The sequence below is a fragment of the Chiloscyllium plagiosum genome, chromosome 1 (genome assembly GCF_004010195.1).
Source record: "Chiloscyllium plagiosum isolate BGI_BamShark_2017 chromosome 1, ASM401019v2, whole genome shotgun sequence".
NCBI classification, from domain to species: Eukaryota; Metazoa; Chordata; class Chondrichthyes; order Orectolobiformes; family Hemiscylliidae; genus Chiloscyllium; species Chiloscyllium plagiosum.
The window spans coordinates 28032440-28054000 of record NC_057710.1 but is presented as its reverse complement, the minus strand read 5'-3'; the positions used below and the strand labels follow the sequence as shown (position 1 = coordinate 28054000).

The window sequence follows — 21561 nt, the reverse complement described above, 5'->3', positions numbered from 1 at the left end:
CTACATTTCCAGTCATATGTCATTCCTGATGAAGGGCTTATGGCTGAAAAGTCGACTGACCTGCTCCTTGGATACTAACTGACTTACTGTGCTTTTCCAGCACCACACTTTTCGATTCAAGCTGGGATATTGTCCAGGGCTTGCTGTTTTAAACTTTGAGGAAACTCCTTTTATGTGCTTATGACCGGCTTCTCAGAAAACATTGACTTGCAAATTTGGACTTACATGGACTGGAAACTTCAGCTCTTATTTCTGTCTCTGCAGATGTTGCCTGAACTGCTGAGTTTCTATCTGAGATCGTTTTTAATCTTGTAAATACAATGTGTACATCACTAATTCTTGTTGAATGTTACAATTGTGGGCTAAATAGTAGAGTTAGGACTAAGACTCGTCTGTCTCACCAGCTTTTTGGCAATTATACTGTGTGTGGATTTAAAAGCTTACTGTCCATGACTCAAGCAGCCAAATGGGTTCACAAGATCCCTGCCAGACTTGTAATAGTTGCTCACCCATTTCTTAGTGAACAAAACGAATGTCCGATAATTAAAAGGTAACAGGTCAGCAACATCCTAGGAGCAGGAGAGTCGACATTTCGAGTATAAGCTCTTCAGCACTACAATTCTTGACTCTCATCTCCAAATCTGCAGTCCACACTTTCTCCCAATTGAAAGGTAACCCCAGTTATCAATTGCAGATAAAGTTGACTTTGTCTGATCACACAGAAATCTCATAGACCTTTAGCTCTTTTATAAAGTCCAATTCTTGAACCAAATAATGTATTAAAACTATCAGTTTTTTGAAATCATACAAGATTTCCAAGATTATATTAAGACTTTCTAATTACCACAGAGATTGCTTGCACTTTCCACCAATCTTAATTAACTAATTATACTATATGCCCTAACATGATGACTGGATAATACGATACAGGATTAGAATTGGTGTGATACATCCTTAAAAATGTTTATTTTAAACTTGTACTTGTTCCTCATTTCAGGTACCAGCACTGGACTAGTTCGAAAATTGGTAGTACCACCAATCTTGGTGCGGACAGTGAGTCATTGCATCACAACTATGCAAACTTCATCCCATTGGCTAATGACAAAAGGATTCCAATTTCTTTTCTCTTGGTCCATGAATCAGTTTCTCCTATTAATTCAAGCAGATCTAAAAGTGAGTGAGATTTTGGTTTCAGTTTTTCTGAGATGCAGTGAATTCTGTTGAAGCCATCTTGTCCAGTATTTGGTTTAGATTGTTATACTATTTGGTTAAATTCACAGTTGCTGAGATGTGCGTGTGGGTAATGTGAATGATATACTTTTATTGAATGGGTCACATACTGGACCCAAGATAGCCATTTTATCAGCATTCTAAACTTCTAAAGGTCTTGTGTGTTATCTGCTCCATATTACGAGGCAACGTAGCTAAATATTTATACCTACTCTTAAGTCGTTTTTAAACCAGCAAAAGTCCACATGTGGGATGTTTAGAATCCAAGGGTAAATTATATTTTCACTAACACACTGATCTTGTCAGCTTGTTTACAGTCTACTTAAAGTTGGTTGTGAATGAGAGTGACAATAAAAAGGATGCTGCCTTTTAGTTTTTCTGCACCATTAATTAAAGCTTGTCATTTTGTAAGATTCAAAATGGCAAAGACCATTATTTCTAGTAGGATTAGTGTGCTGGCCTGATAGATTTCTCATTTGTATGTTTCTGAGGAGCTACATCAGTATGTTCCAAGTCATAAGCCACGAGTGATGCTAACCACAATGCCTTAACAAAACGCGTTTTCATATTGCATTCTATTTGCCCTTTTATGATAAATACTTTGGTGTGTCACTTTTTCTTCAATCCCTGGTTTTGTTTAGTTGTAAATTAGTTGAGAAAATTAATTCAACTAATTAAAAATTTGGATCTGCTGAAAAGATCCAATTGCCGACTGTGAAACTCATTGTGTTTCAGAGTAATTGGAGCTCTGTAATAGTGTAGCCATAAAAAGAATAGTATATTTGAGAGTATTATTTTACTACTTTTTTCCTGAATCAAAATCTGACATAGATTTGAGACTAAATCCATTTCATTAAAGCATATATTGTGATGCTATTTTCATCACATTTTTCCTATAAAGTATAAATAAAATTTGTCTAGTACCACAAACTATTTTTACAAAATCCTTTTTAATACATTTTTCTTTCTACAGTAATACAACAAATACAGTATAATAAAAAAACGTACATGTTGGAAGTACTGAGTATATCAGGCAATATTTGATGAAAAAGAAACAAAACGGAATTGTCCAGGATCACCCTGATTTTGCAGAAGTGTGAATTGAGGAATCTAATTGGGAGGGAAGAAAAATTTCTGTTTCCAATGACGAGTTAACATTTGCTGTTATATTCTCAGAATATTTCTGGTGGATTGGCTTTCATGTTGGAATCTGTTTTGTATTTAATAGCATGTCATGAATACTCATCAACATTCAAGCTGCTGAAATTGCATTCATGGTGGCTATCCTATGAGTCCAAAAACAATGGGTAATTTGTCTGTTCACAAATATATGTAACGTATTATGGCTCGTGTATCTGGCAAGGTAGACATCTTCCTCCAACTCCACTGTGTACATATGCGAACAGAACCACAACAACATATGCCTTCGCCTACATTCCCCCCAAGCTGCACAGCCACTCAGAATGTCCGCACATGACGCTTCGTGTGCTGACATTGTTTGACAGTATTGACTTTGCTTCTGGAAGTTGTTATCGATCATGGAATACAGATGAAAACAAAGTTAGTGGGAACACTGGTCTTCACTAACTTGGCTCCTTCAGAAATTTTTTTTTTTCTCAACAAATGCTTCCAGTGTTAGGATTGAACTGTCTATAAGTTAATTAGCTTATGAAAAGTTATCATATGAAGTCTGACCTGATGTTGTTCAACACTTAGTGTTAGAAATGAATCTTGACAAGACCAACAAGCCTGTCCAAGTGAGTCAGCAACACTGTCTGCTCCCAGAAAGTCTGACTGTGTCAAGCAAGCATGCCTGAATTCAAAGGAGAGATTTAAATCAAAAGGTCATTTTTTTATGATTATGTCCCTATTCCATGCAAGTCTTTGGTGAAATGCTATCAGATGTATACGTTCTCCTGGTATGATAAAAGGTCTGTGAGTTGCTCACTGTTGCTACTTTTTTTATGTACTAAATGTGAACCAAAGCAGATGTGTGAGAGGCAGTGTCATGTGGTGCCAGCTGCAAAGAAGTGGCACACATTGATTTCACTTAAGGCACCCAATTTCATGTGTGAAAGTTCTCTGCAGTTGCAACTTTGCAATGCCAGCTCTTACTCAGAGGAGCATGTGAAGAATTGAATAGACAGTGGCACATACCCTGGCGGACCACTGCAGTGCTCTATCCTCTTGCAACACTGGTGCTAGGTTTCCTTGAAGCACCCAGGGGTGTTAACCTCAATGGCCACCTTTGTCCGAGCTGCGTTTATATGTCACGAAAGCCTTTTTTCGCCACATATTACCTGATCCCTTGTCTTTCCTATGGTAAGGCTGATGAGCAGAGGTTGACTGATGGTCCTAGTTTGGAGTGTGTTCAGGTGCCTTTAAAATTTTTTAAATTCATTTGTGGGATGTGGCATCACTGGCTGGCAGCATTGTATTGCTTATCCCTAGTTGCCTTGAGAAGGTAGTGATGAGCTGCCATCCTGAACCACTGCAGTCTACCTGTTGTGAGTTGACCCACAATGCCATTATGGAGGGAATTCCATGAGTTTGACCCAGTGACAGTGAAGGAATAGCAACTTATTTCCAAGTCAGGATGGTGAGTGGCCTGGAGGGGCATTTGAAAGTGATGGCATTCCTGTGTATCTGCTGCTCTTGTCCTTGTACATAGAAGTGGTTTTGGGTTCAGAAGGTGCTGTCTGAGGATCTTTTTTTAGATTCGATTCCCTACAGTATGGAAACAGGCCCTTCAGCCCAACATGTCCACACCGACCCTTCGAAAAGTAACCCACCTAGACCCATTCCCCAGCCTAGATTTACCCCTGACTAATGCACCTAATACTATGGGCAATTTAACATGGCCAATTCACCTGACTAGTACATCTTTGGATTGTGGGAGGAAACTGGAGCACCTGGAGGAAACCCACGCAGACACGGGGACAATGTGCATACACCACATAGACAGTCACTCAATGCGGGAATTGTACCCGGTTGCTGCTGCCAAGAGGCAGCAGTGCTAACCACTGAGCCACAGTGCTGTTCCTTGGGACGGCAGTATATCTTGTAGATAGTTCACACTGGTATTACTGAGCGTTGTTGGTGGAGGGAGTTGATGCTTGTGGATGTAGTGCCATCCAACTTAGAACCTAGAATGTTTTAGTAGGGGAGAGAACTTTCTGCCTACCTATCACTACCTATCACTACAATTTGGCATTTTACCTGTTCGTGAACATGAAATGAGTTGAAAAGAATGCAACTGTGCGGAAAAACCCATGTCTTGTCCATGAACATAAGGCCCTTTTATCTGAGTGCATGCCTCTTCACTTAGTCAAAAATATAACATTTCAGGTTAAATGACCTTACATCGGAGTAATAACTCTATTTATAAAGGCTTTATTTATTCCTACTTCTCAGATCTTCCTCACAGAATCAGAGAATTGTACAGTACAGAAGGGGTCTGTTCACTTTATGTGGAAAAGTTATCAACTTTACCCTGTTCCCTGTACCTTTAAAACTACTTTTTTTTTTTCAAATACTTCCCATTTTTCTTTTAAAAGCTGTTACAGTCTTTGTTTCCACTACTCCTTCAACTACAATATTTTATATCTCAACAAAAGTCCACTGAAAAGAAAACTTTATAACCTCTAATCTTATCCAAATGAATCTCTTCAGTATCCTCTTCACAATATCTCTTTTGTGATAGATACCAATTTTAATATTAACTCCATACTTTGCTAATTACCTAATTTCTGAAAAACCCTTGACCTCTACGACTAGAATGACAAACAGATGTGTGGGAATACCACTTCTCTCAAGTTCCTCTCAAAGCCCCACATCCTCCTTACTTGAAACTACATTGTTATTCTTTCACTTCCATTGGATTAAAATATGCAATTCTTTAATTAATGGCACTGAGTGTACCTCTACCAGATGGTATGAAGTAGTTCAAGAAACTCACTGACCATTGCCCTCTCAAGGGCAAATTAGGAATGCGCAGTAAATGTTCACCTTGCTAGGTTGCTCACTTCCATGAATTAATAAAATAAACTATCTGATAGTCCAACTGAATGATATTCCGGGGTGATTCAGTTCTTGAGATCCAATTTCATGAAATGTATTTTATGCCTAAAATCCCAAAGGTACTGTTTTGTTGATTTAGCAGCAGTAATTCGTGCATGAGATAAATGTGTTCTCAGCTAATTGCTATTCCAAGAATGTTTATGGACTTCAGTTCTTTATTTCTGTTCTAATTGTTATAGTAGGAGTGAATTATAACCTCAGCTTAATTTTAGTGTTTCATAGAACATAGAACATAGAACAATACAGCACAGAACAGGCCCTTCGGCCCACGATGTTGTGCCAAACATTTGTCCTAGCTTAAGCGCCCATCCATGTACCTATCCAATTGCCGCTTAAAGGTTGCCAATGATTCTGACTCTGCCACTCCCACAGGCAGCGCATTCCATGCCCCCACCACTCTCTGGGTAAAGAACCCACCCCTGACATCTCCCCTATACCTTCCACCCTTCACCTTAAATTTATGTCCCCTTGTAACACTCTGTTGCACCCGGGGAAAAAGTTTCTGACTGTCTACTCTACCTATTCCTCTGATCATCTTATAAACCTCCATCAAGTCACCCCTCATCCTTCGCCGTTCCAACGAGAAAAGGCCGAGAACTCTCAACCTATCCTCGTACGACTTCCACTCCATTCCAGGCAACATCCTGGTAAATCTTCTCTGCAACCTCTCCAAAGCTCCCACATCTTTCCTAAAGTGAGGCGACCAGAACTGCACACAGTACTCCAACTGTGGCCTAACCAAAGTCCTGTACAGCTGCAACATCACTTCACGACTCTTGAATTCAATCCCTCTGCTAATGAACGATAATACTCCATAGGCCTTCTTACAAACTCTATCCACCTGAGTGGCAACCTTCAAAGATCTATGTACATAGACCCCAAGATCCCTCTGTTCCTCCACCTGACTAAGAACCCTACCATTAACCCTGTATTCCGCATTCTTATTTGTCCTTCCAAAATGGACAACCTCACACTTGACAGGGTTGAACTCCATCTGCCACTCCTCAGCCCAGCTCTGCATCATATCTAAGTCCCTTTGCAGCCGACAACAGCCCTCCTCACTATCCACAACTCCACCAATCTTCGTATCATCTGCAAATTTACTGACCCACCCTTCGACTTCCTCTTCCAAGTCATTAATAAAAATTACAAACAGCAGAGGACCCAGAACTGATCCATCCGGAACTCCACTTGTAACTGGGCTCCAGGTTGAATATTTACCATCTACCACCACTCTCTGACTTCAAACGGTTAGCCAGTTTTCTATCCAACTGGCCAAATTTCCCTCTATCCCATGCCTCCTGACTTTCCGCATAAGCCTACCATGGGGAACCTTCTCAAATAAAATCCATGTACACTACATCCACTGCTCTACCCTCATCCACATGCTTGGTCACCTCCTCGAAGAATTCAAGGAGGTGTAAGACTTGTAAGGCAAGACCTACCCTTCACAAATCCATGCTGGCTGTCCCTAATCAAGCAGTGTCTTTCCAGGTACTCATAAATCCTATCCCTCAGTACCCTTTCCATTACTTTGCCTACCACCGAAGTAGACTAACTGGCCTGTAATTCCCGGGGTTATCCCTATTCCCTTTTTTGAACAGGGGCACAACATTCGCCACTCTCCAGTCCTCTGGTACCACCCCTGTTGACAGTGAAGATGAAAAGATCATTGCCAACGGTTCTGCAATTTGGATCATTGCCAACGGTTCTGAAATTCACTAACATGCCAACGGTTCTGCAATTTGGATCATTGCCAACGGTTCTGAAATTCACTAACAGGATGGAAGCATTAAAAATACAAAGCTAAACTAGTAGAAATGTTAAAGGATTAGACTTCTAGTTCCAGATTTTCATTGCTTACAAATTCAACCATCTGCTATGGCAGGATTTGACCTGGATGCATGGGACATTACCTGTGTCTCTGAATTAATAGTCTCGTGACAATAGCACTAGGCCATCACCTGCCCTGAACTAAAGTTCTTGTCACTGGTAACATGCCCTGATAGTATAAAAATATTATGCAGATGCCTTCCACTGTCATTTTTCCTGCCCTCCTGCCTCTCAGCCTGTCTTAAGATGACTGGTAAAATCCAGCCCAGTGTTTCCATCTCTGGCACCATCTTGCTCAGTTTAGATTCAACAGGCTCTATAACTTTAATGTGCATAATTTAAGTAGAATCTTCTCTGGATTAGGGTAGCACAAACTAGACATAGAACTGCAGCCCAAGTAATATTTTGTACAAATTTATTTTGTTTGCTAAGTTCCTATTCATAATAGCAATTTTGCTCTTATGCATTTTTATGGCAAGGGGTAGTTGTCAGTATTCTTGATGTTTATTCTCTAATTAGTTTTGCACATTATCAGGAAAATAAAGTAGACACTGAAATTAATGTTGGGTTTTAAAATAAGTAGATTTTCCACTTGTTAGCAGAAATAATCTGCAATTTAATCAACATTTAAGCATATTTGTAAAACAAACAATTTGTTCCAAATTTTATTTACTTTCTCAGCACTTGCTTACAACTGACTTACAAATATCCATCTATTAATTGCATCTTTAGCAAAATTACAATCAAGCAATGATCACAGTGAAACAACAAGATTACCATAAAAGTCTATTTGATTTGATAATGCCTTTTAGGGCAGGACATCTGTCATCCTTATTTAATCTCATTTTTACTTGGCATCAGGTCCAATCCAGTGTAAGTTGACTCTTAACTGGCCTGGCAAGCTACTCAGTTATACCAGAAGTATAATCACTGTGAGAGTATCTTCACCACATGGACTGTAATGGTTCAAGGGCAAGTAAGGATTGGCAGCAAATACTAGCTTTACCAGTGCATTCAGTGAGTGTAAATCCATAAAAAAAGCCTTGTTCAATGGACTCAAAAACATGTAGTTTGCATTCTCTTTAATGTAGATTATTTGGATTTTCAAAGGACTATTGACAAAGTCCCACATTAGAAATTAATGTGCAAAATTAAAGTGCATGGGATTGGAAGTAGTATTTTGAGATGGACAGAAAATTGCTTAGAAGATAGGAAACAAAGAGTAGGAATAGCATGGATCTTTTTCTGAATGACAGGCAGTGGTATACCATAGGGATTAGTACTAGCACTCCAGCTATTCACAATTTATGTTAATAATTTAGCATAACATAAATATATGTCTAAATATAACATCTCGAAGTTCACAGATGACACAAAACTGGGTTGAAGGGTGAGCTGTGAGGAGCATGCAGAGATTTTGCAGTGTGATTTGGACATACTGTAAGTAAACATTCTTGTAGACATCCTTCCTGATGAAGGGCTCCTGCCTGGAACGTTGATTTTCCTGCTCCTCGGATGCTGCCTGACCTTCTGTGCATTTCCAGCACCACTCTAACCTTGATTCCAATCTCCAGCATCGGCAGTCCTCACTTTCGCCCTGTTAGTAAACAAATGAATGGCAGATGCATTATAATATAGATAAATGTGAGGCTATCCATTTTAGTTGCAAAAATAGGAAGACAGATTTTTATTTGAATGGCTGGAAATTGAGAGAAGGGAGTGTGTGATGAGACCTGGATGTCCTTGTGCATCAGTTGCTAAAAGTAAGCACACAGGTGTGGTAAGCAGTAAAGAAGGCATACTGTACGTTGGCCTTCATAGCAAGAGGATTCAAGTACAGGAATAAGGATATCTTGCTGCAGTTGAACAGGGCATCGATGTGGCCACATCTGGAACATTGTGTGGTTTCCTTATCTGAGGAAGGATGTTTTTGCTACTGAGGGAGTGCAACAAAGGTTTACCAAATTGATTCTTGGGATGGCAGGGCTGATGTAATATAAGGAGATATTGAGTTGAATAGAATAGTATTCATTAGTGTTTAGAAGAGTGAAGGGGGTGGCTGTGCGAATGTCATAGAAATGTGTAAAATTCTGACAGGACTAGACAGATTAGTGCAAGAAAGATGTTCCTATGGTAGGGAGTCCAGAACCAGGTCATCATTTAAGGATAATGGGTAAAACTTTTAGGACTGAGATGAGGAGAGCTTTCTGCACACAGAGTGGGTAAGCCTGTGGAATTCACTATCACAGAAAGTGGTTGAGGCCAAAACATTATATGTTTTCAAGAAGGAGGTAGATGTAACTCTTGTGGCTAAAGGGATCAGGGGAAATGGCGGAAGGTAGGATTAAGGTACTGAGCTCAATAATCAGCCATGATCATATTGAATAGCAGAACAGGCTCAAGGGGTTGAATGAGGTTAAAGATGCCCTCCAACGCATCTTGTCTACATCCCGCACCTCCGCCCTCAGACCTCACCCCTCCAACCGTAACAAGGACAGAACGCCCCTGGTGCTCACCTTCCACCCTACCAACCTTCGCATAAACCAAATCATCCGCCGACATTTCCGCCACCTCCAAAAAGACCCCACCACCAGGGATATATTTCCCTCCCCACCCCTCTCCGCCTCCAAACAGACCCCACCACCAGGGATATATTTCCCTCCCCACCCCTCTCCGCCTCCAAACAGACCCCACCACCAGGGATATATTTCCCTCCCCACCCCTCTCCGCCTCCAAACAGACCCCACCACCAGGGATATATTTCCCTCCCCACCCCTCTCCGCCTCCAAACAGACCCCACCACCAGGGATATATTTCCCTCCCCACCCCTCTCCGCCTCCAAACAGACCCCACCACCAGGGATATATTTCCCTCCCCACCCCTCTCCGCCTCCAAACAGACCCCACCACCAGGGATATATTTCCCTCCCCACCCCTCTCCGCCTTCCGCAAAGACCGTTCCCTCCGTGACTACCTGGCCAGGTCCACGCCCCCCTACGACCCACCCTCCCATCCTGGCACTTTCCCCTGCCACCGCAGGAACTGTAAAACCTGCGCCCACACCTCCTCCCTCACCTCTATCCAAGGCCCCAAAGGAGCTTTCCACATCCACCAAAGTTTTACCTGCACATCCACTACTGCCTGAACTGCTGTGCTTTTCCAGCACCACTAATCCAGAATCAAGGGGTTGAATGGCCTACTTCTGCTTTTATCTCCTATGTTTCTATATTTAGCCCATCAAAATGATAAATTGTTGACTGATTTGTATAGTTTTTAGCAGCTGCTGCAATCATCAAATATTGAAACAATGAAATTTCACCACCAGCGTCAGCAAGTTATGCAATAAAACCAGAATTTTAAAGGTATTGCTGTCTGAAGGCTACTTTTAGAGTCTTAAATGTTGGAGCTTTTGGTTCCTATTCAAAAATAGGAAGCATGGTTCTAGTTAGGAAAGTTGAATAATGTTATTCTTCTAAACCTCTGACAACCTTTCCTTCACATATATTTTTGAGTCTAAGATCAGTCCAACTGAACACTTATTAAACACTGTCTGAATTCCACTGTTTAATCAAGTATACCGTATGACTGATTGACCTGAAACTTGATGTTGCAAACTTCTAGTGTGGACATTATGTAGGATTACGCTAATCACCTAATTGTTTACATGGCTGTTCATCAGACTTAAACAGAAATCAATAATGCCATGTCTTTGAGAAACCTGTTTACACAATTTTACTGCTCCACAAAGTCTATTTAAATTAGTCTAAATTGCACATACTGAAGTAGTTCTTAAATTGTTATTTTGTCTGTTAATGTATATTCATTCTTAGAAATTCTCAAAGCATTTACTCAACCAAATGAATTACCTTTGTTTGTATAGCCTTTATTATGTAGACAAATGTCACAGTTAGTTTTCGCATAGCAAGCTTTCAACAATCAGTGGCTCAGTGATTAGCACTGCTGCCTCACAGCACCAAGGACCCAGGTTCAATTCCTGCTATGTGGAGTTTGCACATTCTCCCCGTGGGTTTCCTCCAGGTGCTCTGGTTTTCTCCCACAATCCAAAGATGTGCAGGTCAGATGAATTGGCCATGCTAAATTGCCCATTGTGTTAGATGCATTAGTCAGGAGTAAACATAGGGTAGGGGAATGGGACTGGGCGGGTTACTCTTCAAAGGGTTGGTATAGACTTGTTGGGCCGAAGGGCCTGTTTCCATACTGTAGGGAATCTAATCTAATCAATCATTTTGCCATGTGCTGTGGGTGGGATGGAGACATCAGCGTCTTCTCGAAAACAATAAAACCAAAGAACTGCGGATGCTCGGAATCAGAACTGGTTCTGAAGAAGGGTCACTGGACCCGAAACATTAACCCTATTTTGGAAATAATTCCCAGAGGCCCAAGTGGAAAATGAGGTGATGTCCTTCTAGCTTGTGCTGAACTTTTCTGGAGCACTGTGGCAAGCCTGAGACAGAGATGTTGGCCAGTGAGCATGGTGGTGTGTTGAAGTGGCAGACAACTGGAAGCTCAACTGCAGACCTAATTAGGGGTTCTACAAAGCAGTGACCCAGCCTACACTTTGTTTCCCCAATGTAGAGGACACCACGTTGTGAGTGGCAAATGAAGTAGACAAGATTGAGTGAATTGCAGCTAAAGCGCTGTTTCACCTGAAAGGTTTGATTGGGTCCTTGGATACTAAGGAGGGAGGAAGTAAATGAACAGAGTTTACACCTTCTGCAGTTGCAGGGTAAGGTGCCATGGGGAACCTTCATTTTCTGCTTTAGAGCTTGACAGTCTTCTGCTCACAATATCTAATTCAACAACATGAGCTTCTCCCATGTACTTTGCCCAAACCACACACTCCGGGCTTTGTTATCACGTTGTTTGCTATTACACACAGTCAAAACAGTCTTCTGCTCACAATATCTAATTCAACAACTTTGGGACTTGAGCTTCTCCCATGTACTTTGCCCAAACCACACACTCCGGGCTTTGTTATCACGTTGTTTGCTATTACACACAGTCAAAAAGTGTTGTGCTGGAAAAGCACAGCCGGTTAGGCAGCATCCAAGTAGCAGGAGAGTCGATGTTTCAAGCATAAGCGCTTCATCAGGAATTGGGGAGGGGGGCCCCAAGGGGGCTGAGAGATAAATGGCAGGAGAGTGAGGCTGAGGTAAAGGTAACGCGGCACGCGATGGCTTGATGAAGCTGGGGAGTGATAGTGATAGGTTGGAGTGGAGGGTGGGAGGGGATATATAGGAAGGAAAATGGACAGATAGGAAAGTTGGCAGTGCCGAGTTGGAGGGTTGGATCTGGGATAAGGTGGGAGGAGGGGTGATGAGGAAACTAGCGAAATCGACATTGATCCTGTGTTGTTGGAGGTCTCAAGGCAAAAGATGAAGTGTTCTTCCAGATGTCGGGTGGCTAGAATTCTTCCACTTTGGTATCTCCAGCGTTGGCCTGGTTGGATCTGGGATAAGGTGGGGGGAGGGGTGATGAGGAAACTAGCGAAATCGACATTGATCCCATGTTGTTGGAGGGTCTCAAGGCAAAAGATGAAGTGTTCTTCCAGATGTCGGGTGGCTAGAATTCTTCCACTTTGGTATCTCCAGCGTTGGCCTAGCCAAAGTCCTGTACAGCTTCTACATGACCTCCCATTTCTTATAATCTGTACTATGACTGATAAAGGCAAGCATCCCATAAGCCTTCTTAACTGCCCTATTAACTTGCCTTCAGGGATCTGTGGATAAGCATCCCAAATCCCTCTGTTCTCCTGAGCTTCCTAATGTCTTGCCATTCATTGAGTACTCCCTTGTCTTGTTACTTCTTCCAAAGTGCATCATTTCGGACTTTTCTTCTTTTAAAAATAGCCCTGGACATTGAATTTTTGGTCTTCTGCATCCATTTGGATCTGTTCAGCTCTGCTCATTCAGTAAACGCACTTTGACCCTCACCATCTTTCCACTCACTCATCCTTCCCTTTTGTCAACAGCATTAAAAACATCATTTTCCAGTTCTCTTCAGTTCTGAATAAGTTAATAGAAAACATTAACTCTGTTTTTTTTAAATCTACCAATAATACGACCTGCTGAGTGTCTCTAACATTTTGTTTTTATTCATTAACTAGTAGTTTAGCTACACATGAACTATTGTAAATGATTATCCCAGTAGTCATAATCTCTCATGAAATTTATTTTATCAATTTAAGTTAGAAATTTGCGGTGGTAATGATCTAGTGCTAGTATTACTGGACTGTTAATCCAGATACCCAAGTAATGTTCTAGGAACCCAGGTTCGAATTCAGCCATGAGCTGAAAATGTGTTGCTGGAAAAGCGCAGCAGGTCAGACAGCATCCAAGGAACAGGAGAATCGACGTTTCGGGCATGAGCCCTTCTTCATGATTCCTGAAGAAGGGCTCATGCCCGAAACGTTGATTCTCCTGCTCCTTGGATGCTGCCTGACCTGCTGCACTTTTCCAGCAACACATTTTCAGCTCTGATCTCCAGCATCTGCAGTCCTCACTTTCTCCTCAAATTCAGCCATGGCAGATGCTGGAATTTTAACTCAATATTAAAAATCAAGAATTAGGACAATGATCATGAAACCATTTCGGAAAATCCCATCTGGTTCAGATGGGTTCACGAATGCCTTTTACATGGCCTGGCCTACATGTGACTCCAGACCCACAATAATGTGGTTGACTCTTAACTGTCCTCTGGGATGGGTAAAAAATGCTGGTCTAGCCAGCAACACCTTCATATTGTGAATGAATAAAAAAAATTTACTTGCATTCTATATTGGATATATGATTTTATTTGATAGATAAATGAGAAGTGTATTGATTCATTGACGTTGGAATGTACAGTAAATAGAGGTTTCTGGTGCTAATTTAATGAAAGCCCCGAGCATTAATCTCCATCCAGAATACTAAAAGCATTTTCAGTTATTTTCAAATGATTGCATGATGTTTAATTATATCCTTATGCCTCTATTCAAAATCTCTTGGTCAAAGGCTGAATTAAATCCTATCAGGATTGATTTCCTGTCAAACTGATGCATTAATAAGGCCATTAGGGAAAGTGGAACATTGTGAACAACCAGATTAAATGATCACTCAATTTACATTTATGAACTCAACTGGCACTCCCTGCTTAAAAATCAACTATTATTGGCACGCTTGGCGTATATTCCAAAATCTACTTTGATCTGTTTATAACTGTGCTTTCCTACCTACTATTAAAAGCAGTCAATAATAATTAGGAATTTGATGACCTATTCACTCTTGCACATTACTTCAGATATAATCGTAGTTGATAGGATGACCTTGAAACCAAGAGGAGAAAACCCGTTAATCAGATCAGAAGCCTCCAATGATCTGCATAAAATGTTAATTTACAGAGTTAAAAAAAGACAGAAACCAATATTATTCTGCAATTAAAGTTTCAATATAGTCGTCAACAGTATTTATACATGTTCTACATAGTCACCACCAATGTTGTTAGCAAGCATACTTTTATTACAGAGTTATTCCCTGGAAATGTTGCAACCATCCTGCCAACTTGAAATCTTTCTTGCAGTGAATTATCCTTTATAAATATTTCCTATGAATCCTTTTATAGTTCAGAAATTGAAGAATTCAAACAGAATCAAATACAACTCGGCATGGTGGCACAGTGGTTAGCACTGCTGCCTCACATCGCCAGAGACCCGGGTTCAAATCCCGCCTCGGGTAACTATCTGTGTGGCATTTGCACATTCTCCCCGTGTCTGCATGGGCTTCCTCCGGGTGCTCCAGTTTCCTCCCACAGTCTAAAGGTGTGCAGGTTAGGTAAATTGGCAATGCTAAATTGCCCGTAGTGTTAGGTGAAGGGGTAAACGTAGGGTGATGGGTCTGGGTGGGTTGCTCTTCGGAGGGTCGGTGTGGACTTGTTGGGCCGAAGGGCCTGTTTCCACACTGTAAGTAATCTAATCTAAAACTCAGTCTAAGATGGAATTGATGTATGTGTAGGGAAATACATAAAGTGAAGTCAACAAGGTTGTAGGCACAAGTTGTCACATGGTACTATGATCTAGAAGTAAATAATAGACACTGGCTCAAAGAAAGGGAAGATTAGGAATTTAGTATTCCTGGCTTCATGGTATTCAGGAGAACTAAGGAAAAAAAGAAAAAACATGAGGTTGGATAGTGGCATTATTGCTGTATCATTAATCCAGAAACTCAACTCATGTTAGGGTGACCTAGGTTAGCACTCCACCAGGGCAGATGGTGGAATTTGAATTCTCAATGAATAAAGAATCTGTACTTATGAATTTACTGATGTTCACGAAATCATTGTCAGTTGGTGGAAAAACCATCTGGCTCATTAATGCCCTTCAGTAATTCCAGAGCATCAGCAATTACCCTCTAAAATTACCTAGCAAGCCACTCCGTTTTATTAATCACTACATCTCAACAAAGAAATGAAGCTGGTTGACCACCGGCATCAACCTGGGCATCAGAAATGACATTAGCAAGAACAGCCCTTTCAATCCTGCAATGTCCTCCTTTTACTAACTTCTGCGGGCTAGTGCCAAACTTGGGAGAGTGATCTCTCAGATTAGTCAAGCAACAGCCTGACATAGTAGTACTCATGGAATCATACCTTACCATGTCCCAGATGTCACCATCACCATGGATATGACCTGTCCTACTGACAGGATAGACCAAGTAGAGGTGATTGCACAGTAGTAAACAGTAATCCTAGAAATTCTCAGCATTGACCTTGGACCCTATGAAGTCTAATGGCTTTAGATTAAACATGGGCAAGGAAACGTCTTGCTAATTACTAGGTATTGAGCTTCCTCAGCTGATCAATCAGTAAACCTCCATGTTGAATACCTTGAGGAAACACTGAGGGTGGCAAGGGCTCAAAATGTACTCTAGGTGGGGGATTTCCATAAATTCCACCAAGAATGATTTGGCAGCTGCACTACTGATCGAGCTGGTCAGGTCCTAAAGGACATAATTGTTAGATGAAGTCTGTGGCAGGTGGTAAGGGAACCTCCAAGTCACCTCACCATCCTGACTTGGAAATATATCACTGTCGCTGGCTCAAAATCCTGGAATTCTCTCCCTGAGGGCATCGTGGGCCTACCTCCAGCATGTGGACTGCAGTGATTCAAGAAGGCAACTCATCACCACCACCTCAAGGCAATAAGGGATAGGTAATACATATTACACTGTCCACGTCTCACGAATGAATAAAAAGAAACTGCTTTTACACTGTAAGTCATCTGTATAAGTATACCCACATTGCTGGTCGGAAGGGAGTTTCAGGTGTTTGATGGAGAAATGGCTATGTGATTCCAGGTCAGGATGATATGCAACTTGTTTGGGAACTATGCATTTGCTGACCTTCTTCCAGTTGTAGAGGTATCAGGTTTGAGAGGGGCTGTCTAAGAAGTCTTGGTACATTTTCCATTTTCCAGTGTATCTTGAAAATGGGTGAATAATAGAATGATATAGAATGGAAGATGATAATCGGTTTAATAGACAATCCAAAAGAAACATAGAACATGGGGCAAGAGTTGGACATTCGGACCTTTGTGCGGGCTCTGACATTTAATATGGTCATGGCTGATCATCCACCTCTGTATTCTGTTCCTGCTTTCTCCCCATACAGCTTTGAATATTTTAGCCTTATATCTAACTTCTAACTGAAAACATTCCATGTTTTATCCTCAACTGCTTTCTGTGGCAGAGAATTCCACAGGCTGACCATTCTCTGGGTGACAGCTTGGTGAGACCATACCTGGAGAATTGTACGCAGTTTCTCTGTCAGAGAAAGCGGTATTTCTCTTCAGATAGACTCATAGCATCGTACAGCATCGAAACAGACCGTTTGGTCCAACTGTTCCGCACAGACTAGATATCCCAATCTGATCTATTCCCATTTGGCAGCATTTGGCCTATATCCCTCTTTAACCCTTCATATTCATGTACCCATTCCAATGCCTTTTATATATTGTAATTGTAGCTGCCTCCATCACTTCCTTTGGCAGCTTGTTCCATCCATGCACCATCCTCTGCATGAAAAGATTACACTTTTTAAATCTTTCCCCTCTCACCTTAAACTTAAGCCCTCTAGTTTTAGACTCCCCTACCCTAGGAAAAAGACCTTGGCTATTAACCCTGACTGTGCCCCTCATGATTTTATAAACCTCTACAAGGTCACCCTTCAGCCTCTGACGCTGCAGGGATAAAAACCCCACCTTACTCAGCGTTTCCCTATCACTCAATCGGTCTCGGCCCGGCAACATACTTGTAAGTTTTTCTGCACCCTCTAAAGTTTTAACAACATTTCTCTGGGCGGCACGGTGGCACAGTGGTTAGCACTGCTGCCTCACAGCGCCAGAGATCCTGGTTCAATTCTTGCCTCAGGTGATTGACTGTGTGGAGTTTGCACATTCTCCCCGTGTCTGTGTGGGTTTCCTCCCACAGTCCAAAGATGTGCAGGTCAGGTGAATTGCCCGTAGTGTTAGGTAAAGGGGTATGGGTGGGTTGCGCTTCGGTGGGTTGGTGTGGACTAGTTGGGCCGAAGGGCCTGTTTCCACACTGTAAATAACCTGTAAGTAACCTAATCCTATCATCAGCAGCAGGCAAAGGCCCTGGGATCGTAGTATAAAGGGCAAAGAGTGGGATGAACTCCTGACATAAATACAGAGAGCTTTCTTGATCAAAATGGTTTGAACCAAATGAGGAAATAGGCAATGTTATTACTAGTTCTGGAGAATGAAGTGAGGCAAACTGATATACAGCAAACTTTTTAATTAACTGGCACCACTGGGACCAGGAGTCTAGCGGTTGATGAAATATTCTGGCTGATCAAGAGGTCCACATAATCAATGTAAAAACACATGCTAAGTACATTCTGTTCTGATTTAATGTGATAGTTCTGTTCTCTGCAATCTTGCGTTATATGAAAATCACATAATAGCTGTGCCATTTAAACTAATGGGGTCAGAATATAGCCAATACCAGTAAGGAAAGTTCACGTTCTACAAATAATGGTCTAAATTTTTGAATTGCATTAAAGCCAATTCACGTTGGAGAAATGCATTAAACCAGAACCAACTATAATATAAACAATGCAGGGGGTGTACACATTACTGTTGTACTTCCTTTGCAACATAAATCACTTAAATAATAATTTAGATAAAACTAACCAGGAGAGAGCCTTCTCATTTGCATCCTTAACTGACATCTCAGAGATCATGATAATACAGTAAACTTCCAGTATTTCAGGGCGTAAGTCTTGCCAGTTTATCAAGAGTGCCGGTTCATAAGGTGGCAGTTAAAACAAAGTTTGCTGTATTTCAATGGACGAACATTTGAGGAATAATGATTATAATATCAGTTCAGAACAATTACGGAGAAAGATCAGGAGCAATCAAGTTTAAAAGTATTTGACTGGAAAAAGGTTAACTTTACTGAGTTGAAAAGGAATTTGGTCCAACAGAATTGGATTCAAAAATTGAGGGGCACAACACTAACTAAATGATGGGAGGTCTTCAAAGAATAGGCACGTTCCATTGGGATGGAAAGTGAAAGGGCATTTAAACTAGAGCCCCTTAGATGACTAAAAATGTAGATCTGAATATGAGCTGTTGCCAGAGGCAGGATAGAAATGTGTCGGAAATGAGAATGAAAACTGGTACCAGCTGACCAGTCAGTTTCCTGTCAACATGGGCTGCATATAGGGGATAGAATGAAACTCCAAGAGCAAATGTAGTGTGGGGATGAAAGGGCCTTATAATTAGGTGTACAGCGCAGAGTGGACTGACCCATCATTTCTTCAACTATCTTGGACCATTTCAGAGCCTTGGATTGCCACTGATGATATGCAGGGAGGGACCTCCTGCCTTGACACCATGCTCCAAGGACACATCTGCCAGTGACAAGACTTGCTCCTGCTGAAAGAGCTTCCACCATTCCGATATACTGCTCTCCTCGCTGAAGTTCCCACCTTATTCATCTAAACGCCAGTGAACACAGTCTTAACCATCAGTCCTGCCATCCCTGGAATCAATCTAGTATATCTTTGTTGTACTCCCTGAGATAAGGAAACTAAAATCACAAACAATTCTCTTGGTGTGGTTTCAGCAAAGGTTTACCCAGTCAGATTGGAGAAAGTGAGGACTGCAGATGCTGGAGATCAGAGTCTGAACAACACAGCAGATTCATGGGGTCAAATGGAATACTCACAAACAATTCTCTTGGTGTGGTTTCAGCAAAGGTTTACCCAGTCAGATTGGAGAAAGTGAGGACTGCAGATGCTGGAGATCAGAGTCAAAACGTGTGGTGCTGGAAAGGCACAGCAGGTCAGGCAGCATCTGAGGAACAGGAGAGTCGACGGTCCGAGCATAAACTCTTCATCAGGAACATTCACTGTGCTTTTCCAGCCCTACACATTTTGACCCAGTCAGGTTATAGAGTCCTCTACCTCAGAAAGTGGTTCAAGACAAAACATTGAATGTTTTCAGTAAGGTGTTAAATCTAATTCTTAGGGCTAGGGGGATCAAAGGGTGTCTGGAGAAAGCAGGAACAAGATACTCAGTTGGATGATAAGACATGATCATATTAAGTGGTGGAACAGGCTGGAAAGGCTGAATGACCCCAATTTTCTACGTTTCTATTAGATTATCTATCAAAGAACCAGCAAAGGCACAATGCACTGATTATCATTCTTTTATTCTATAGCATTCTATGAATCACCCACAAATTGTCAATCCTACTCAACTCATTTCACAGGTCCTACACAATTGAAACTAACTCATGATTTCTATATGTATCCGTTGTAAAATTGCTTACAATAGTTTTTTTGTAATTTACTATAATTTCTATACTTTAGGAGTTATTTTTTAGAATCATCGTATTGTTGCTATGGAGTTCATGTGTACTTATTCCATCCCAACTTGACAAGCTGCTCCGCATCTTCCTAAAATCTTACAAATTTAGTGATAATTAATGACAATATTTTTGGTTTGCAGCTCCAGCAGATAAATATTCACATTTTTCAAGAGAATGAAATGTACAGGGGATGCTGCCAGTAAAGCTTGTACATTTCACTGTTCTTTAACCTCCCCCCCCCCCCCCCCTCCCCTTAACTGATAAAATTACAGCCTTGTATTTCATATCAACCATTTCGTATTGTTTTATGACTAGGTCTGTGAAAGCAAAGTAATGATAACAAATGTGGTAACGCTGCAGAGTAATTGTGTCATGTGATAAAGTAATTGAGAATGGGATGTAGTTCTGAAAGTTCAGAGAAAAATAAAAAGCCTGTGCAATAATAGGAATGAATTGATATATTGTAAACCAGTAATAATGTTGACTTATGTTTATTACATTGAAATATGAAACCAATACTCCCTAAAATCTGTTAGAACATGAATTGGCCTGAGCACTGTACTAAGCTTTGAAATGCTTCAGCGTTGTGTTAATTATTGTGATTGGGAGTTTGGTGTGCCAATTTCCAATTTTTGTTGCTGAATAAACACTAGAAACTACAATTGCACCTGCCATGGGTTGCCAAAAGTCTGTTTTTGATGCTGGGCAACAGGTTATTTTGAGCATAGCAGATGAGAACATGGAGTATTCCATTTGACCCCATGAATCTGCTGTGTTGTTCAGTTGAATGATGGGAATGTAGCATGACCTTTTTATAAAATGGTTCATGCAACTTGCAGGTATCAATGTGTTAATAATTCACACCTCTCCGCATCATGTAAAGCTTAAAACAGCTACATAATGTCAATTATATCAATAATAGCATATGTCTGATGTTCATCAATTTGGATGCAAATACTTTGGCCTAAGTTTTTGTTTCCAATTTCTTGAGATGGAGTAATTTTGGCCTCTGGTAATGAGAGTTTTCAAAGGAGTTTGGATGCCCGAGGGAAGAGTTCAAGAGTAGCAACAAAGGCTGCAACCTGTGAAAATGAACTTTGAGAAGGCCCATCATAATAATCAATGACTGCAATGCAGCTGTTAAAACTGCAATAAAATAAATATCCCATCAACCTTTTATCTGTCACAACTCTTCATCACCCATAGGCTGTCCATTTCCTAATCATGACTTCACACCCTCATGACCACACGTTCACTACATAAAGCCATACAGCCATTAGAATTAGGAACAAGACTATTCCATTCAGCCCATCAAGTTATCCCCCAATCATTAGTATCATAATTGATCTGCCATTCCTCATGGCCACTTTCCTGCCTTTTCCTTATATCCCTTGATTCTCCTATGGATCAAGAATCTATCTATCTCAGTAGATAGTACATTTAGTGAGCTGCTCTCACTGCAAGTAAGGGCTACCCAAGCAGAAAAGCATTGGGTGACTACCAGGAAGACTTAAGCATGGGCAGGTAGT

At 41.1% G+C, this 21561-nt stretch overlaps 1 protein-coding gene across 4 annotated transcripts in view; it reads left to right on the top strand.

The window, feature by feature from the left end:
• Positions 1-21561, top strand: part of ccdc142 (coiled-coil domain containing 142) — a 153467-nt gene that overhangs the window by 96546 nt on the left and 35360 nt on the right. For all 4 annotated transcript variants that reach the window (XM_043709442.1, XM_043709267.1, XM_043709356.1 and 1 more), the window contains one exon: positions 998-1173. In XM_043709442.1, coding sequence (XP_043565377.1) covers positions 998-1173 — 176 coding nt within the window. The remainder of the gene's footprint in view (positions 1-997; positions 1174-21561) is intronic.